Consider the following 5,016-nt stretch of genomic DNA (forward strand, 5'->3'; position numbering starts at 1 on the left):
AATGCCAAATCGTGCCCTGAGTAATTCTGTGTCATGGTTAATAGGTTGCTGTGGGTTCATGAGTATTTAGGGTTATTTTACTTCTTTGGAACCAAATTCCACACCCAAAATTGATATTGTCAAACCTATCAAATGTCCTTATTTAAAAAGCAGGGCGGGGGGGGGGCGGGGGGTGAGGAAGGAATCTGTTAATAAATATTTACTCCCACCATCTAAAATAGGAATGGATTATGAAATGTTCAAGGCTTCTTGACTGGCAGTTCATCTAATATGTATCATCAGAAGTTGACTTACTAACTTTCCTGAGATCATCCATTACCTTTCCCATTTAACATAATTGCAAGCAAGTCACTTTCTTGAGAAGAAATGTTGTTTATCTTTAGTAGTTATTTTGCAGCTAGATTTGCTCAGAATTCCTACAGGATATGAATCATTTACATTTATATGTTGACCTATTCTTATTTTGCTCTTTCTGAGGAAAATTTTAATGTAGTGTATGTTATATAATATAGATGATACCTTGTCATCGATATTTTCAGTGTCATTTTCAAATCAACTCACAGACTCTATGATAAATCTGAGAATTCGAGTTGCTCTAATGAACATTGTACATTCAAATAAAAAAACCATAGGGTAAATCCAAGAAAACATTATTAGCCTTTTGTATAAGTGTTTGAGGTCTTTGACTATTAGAGGAGAGGTAGAATGGGGGATGACAAACCCCAAATGGTAACTAACACCTAAGCCTGCAGTCATTGACCTGTCTGAAAATTGTGTGAAATTTTACAACTACTATCTTCTCTTCATTTGTTTTTTTAAATTACTTATTTTTTTTAATTTTAAATAAATGTCCACTTGACTAAGTGAGCACTTAGTCAACATATTTAGAATTTGAAAGGCTATTAGTTGTAAATATATTGGAATGTTTGTGGGAGAGTAATTCTTGGTAAATAAACATGAATTATAAGAAACAATTAATGCTGATGCCGATAGGTTCTGAATTGCCCGTCCTCACTGAGACTATGGGTCAGAAGAGAGGGGAGGAGATGTGGCTTTATGTTAATTCTGTATCAGTAAGGTAGATATGAGTGGTGTTCTTGGATTCTGGAGCTTGTCAAGAAAAGATATTTGGCTTGAAGAAGGAAGAAAGGAAGGAAGAGGTGGGAGGGAGGGATGGAGGGAAGAAGGAAGGAAGCAAGGAAGGAAGGAAAAACTATAGAAAGAAAATATGAGCTTTCAGTAGGAGAAATTGATCATGAATCCATCTATGGCTCTTGTCTCTCGGGTGGTGGTCAAACCAGCTTCACTGTGGAACTTAAAAATGAAAAAGTATACTTGCTTTAGTTTTTGCTATAGCTCTTTATTTTACAAATGTTCAGTCCCTTAATATAAACACATTCTAATCTCTCTAAATATAGCAAATCATCAAAAAGAAATCATTTCGTATCTTGTTATTTATGAAACTTGCTGTGGCAAACTTCTCCTAAAGCAGCTTAAGCTGAATACGTGCTAGAAATTCAGGCTAAATATGATATTTCCCTCTATTTTTTTAGGAAATAGATGATTTGTGTTTTTAGAATCTCAAGAAATTTACTTTCTCATGCTGAATATGTTTTCGTTTGTTAGGCACACTTGTGCATATGTGTTATATAGGTGTTCCTTTCTCCACATCATATGTAGTGGTGAGAGATGCCAAACAATGTTACCCCACTGGAACTAATGAATGTCTGTCTTAGTTAGATCATTCTTACCTTACTGATATCTCTTCTATTTCCTTACCCAGTTATGCTGTTATTGCCTATGGCTGTGCCAGCTGCCCAAAGCTGACCTGTGAGAGGGAAGGTTGCCAGACTGAGTTCTGCTACCACTGTAAGCAAATATGGCATCCAAATCAGACATGCGATATGGCCCGTCAGCAGAGAGCACAGACTTTGCGAGTACGGACCAAGCACACTTCAGGTCTCAGTTATGGGCAAGAATCTGGACCAGGTATAAATTGACATTGTCTCATTTGTCTCTTTATTTTGTACTACACAATGTAAGCCCAAATCTGGGAGAGATTACATTACTGTATAACCAAGTATTTCCTGAGATCAGAGAGCAGAAAATATTTGGCAGTACTTTCAATATTGTATTTGATTTGTACCTTCCTCCTCTAACCATTATAGGTTGTCCAACCCAGGTAAGATCAGAAGACAACAAAAGTGGATTCTCTAGTTTCTGCCTTCTTAGTAATATGTCTCATATTGGATAGCAATTAGGTCCTTTTGCAAGGAGCTTTTCAAAACTTGCATTATAAGAAAGACATTTAATTAGTGTTATACCTGTATTGTTTTCCTACTAGCTTTAAGTGCATCACCACTTTTGGAAGTAGGATACACATTTAAGGAAAGGAAATATTAGTATAAATTAATGATTAACCTTAAAAAGAGGAATATCATGCATTCAGCTCCAACCTTTACAAATCAGAGTGAACCTATTTTAAAATGTCAGTGGGTTTATTGCCTTTTATAAATGTACTTATTTCACTGATGTCATTTGGGAGAGGCTAGTAGGAAAGATTTTACCATTCACTTTTTCCTGGCACGGCATATTCTAAAATTGTCATTTTAATAGGATAGTTCCTAGCTTGCTGTGAAAATTACCAGGTGTATGCTACGTAGCATACCCAATTATTTTTAGGTTTTAAATTTGAAAGTGTCATGAGAAGGGACTGTAGGAGAGTGTTAACAGCAAATTATAATGATACTCACTGAGCCTGAGAAATGAATTTCTTGAACCAAAGTTTTTCAAAACTTAAAGCCAATTCCAGTCTACAGACTATTCTTCCTGCTGGACTCTGCTTTTAATTCTGTCAGCCTATTGGCTGGTGAAATTCCATTTTTCTTAGAACCATCTTTCTCTTTAGGGAAGTCCCCTTGCTCAAAATGTGGCAGAAATGCTGTATAAGATGCCAGTTAGGGGAATAGGCCGCTCAATACAAGACAGGATCCATTTTATGAAATTTCTTGAGGTCTAGACATAGCCAGCCTTCCAGTGTGAAGTGGGTTGTACAATTTGGAATTTTCAGTCAAGAGTTCTTGACTTCCTCCTCATTTTTATATGTATACTCCTAGGAATAATAAAGTCAATAGTTATAACTGGGGGTATTTTTCTACCCATTCTTCCTTCCCTCATTAGCAGATGACATCAAGCCATGCCCACGATGCAGTGCTTACATTATCAAGATGAATGATGGAAGCTGTAATCATATGACCTGTGCAGTGTGTGGCTGTGAATTCTGTTGGCTTTGTATGAAAGAGATCTCTGACTTGCATTACCTCAGGTGAGATGGAAGTGTGTTCATTGCTTTTACAGTCTTGTCCTCTTACTGAATTAAGGGAAAGGATGCTAAAGAGACATCCTTTAGCTGTCCAGTCATTACAGCATTAGGAAACTATAAAAAAGTTCTGAAGCACCCCTCTGATCATGTTTTTCTTCAGCTCAGCAACTTCCAGGAACTGTTTCAACTAACGACCAGATAGAGTTCAATTTTCCTAGCATGGCTTTTAAGGCTTTCCACAGTCTGGCCCGAATCTGCTTTTCTAGCTTTTTCCATTTTGCTTTCATAAATGCCCTATTCCAGATACATAATTTGCACTTGCTGTTCCCTGTGTCTCTTCTGTGCTGTCTTACCCCTCTTTATTTGTTCATGTTCTTTCCTTTGCTTGGAATGCTTTCTAATCACCTCACCATCCCAACAACCCTCTTTTATCTCAGCCTGTTCAGTACTTATCCACCCTTCAAGGGCCACTTAAGTGCTGTTACATCTGTGATTCCTTCTCCAGCCTTTTTGCCTATACTTCTTTATTGACATTCCTTACATATTTTTTATAAATGTCATCACTGTTTTTACTTCATGTACATGTCTAATTTTGCTGAACTATGTAAGTTTCTTAAGACATGTACATACTTCATGTACATGTCTAATTTTGCTGAACTATATAAGTTTCTTAATTTTGCTGAACTATATAAGTTTCTTAAGTTTCGTAAGTTTCATCACTGTTTTTACTTCATGTACATGTCTAATTTTGCTGAACTATACAAGTTTCTTAAGGCCATAGTTACCTTTTTACAGTTCCTTGCATGTAGTGAGTTTCCAAAAATTCATTGAGTGACTATTAAAATATTGTCCTGAAGGAGTTAATATTTACAGATTTAACATTACATGGATGAAACACTTTAATTTCCAATTTAGCAAACATTTGAGTATTTACAGTCTACCAATTATTGGGGACACGGGATGTATAAGACATGATCTCTACTTTCAAAATTGCTTATCCCATCTGGTAGAGAAGACAGGACAAGGGGAATGAGCAAAAATAATTGGACTCAGAAGGGCTGAATATAAAAGTAGCCAAACCCAGAGTATGAAACTTACATAAAGGCTACGAGGAAATCTTTTTATATCCTTTCCCAGGAACATGGTTTACAGTATCTATCAGGTATGGTAGGACATATACCAAGAAAACTTTGCAAATCATTGTTCATTAGCTACAAGGCACAGTGCATTTGGGTGAGATATCAAGTGTTTAGGCTATGCAGGGTTTCAAGTAGTATCAGTCAAGAAAACTGGATCAGTGTTGGTAGGTTAGGGAGGACAGAGTTCAGTAGAAAAGGAAGAAGAGTTTTCAAGTCTGGGAGCCTGCCTTTACCAAAAAAGAAAAGAGCCCAGAGCTCTAATAGTCTGGCCGTGTCCTTTGCTCCCCTCCTGTAGTATATTCATTTCCTGTAACTTCTTGTAACTGTTAATCACTCCTATTGAAAAGAGGCTCTTGCCCTTGTTGAGCCCTGTGATAACAACAGCTGTGTTTGTAACACTAACATTAACTTCAGCATGTTTCCTCTGCAGCCCCTCTGGCTGCACATTCTGGGGCAAGAAGCCATGGAGCCGTAAGAAGAAAATTCTTTGGCAGCTGGGCACATTGATTGGTGCTCCAGTTGGGATTTCCCTCATTGCTGTCATTGCCATTCCTG

At 37.1% G+C, this 5,016-nt stretch overlaps 1 protein-coding gene across 1 annotated transcript in view; it reads left to right on the plus strand.

The window, feature by feature from the left end:
* Positions 1–5,016, plus strand: part of RNF19B (ring finger protein 19B) — a 21,399-nt gene that overhangs the window by 7,300 nt on the left and 9,083 nt on the right. Inside the window, exons 3-5 of the mRNA XM_015598791.2 lie at positions 1,784–1,989; positions 3,184–3,325; positions 4,892–5,015. Coding sequence (XP_015454277.1) covers positions 1,784–1,989; positions 3,184–3,325; positions 4,892–5,015 — 472 coding nt within the window. The remainder of the gene's footprint in view (positions 1–1,783; positions 1,990–3,183; positions 3,326–4,891; position 5,016) is intronic.

The sequence above is a fragment of the Pteropus alecto genome, unplaced genomic scaffold (genome assembly GCF_000325575.1).
Source record: "Pteropus alecto unplaced genomic scaffold, ASM32557v1 scaffold39, whole genome shotgun sequence".
Classification (NCBI taxonomy): Eukaryota; Metazoa; Chordata; class Mammalia; order Chiroptera; family Pteropodidae; genus Pteropus; species Pteropus alecto.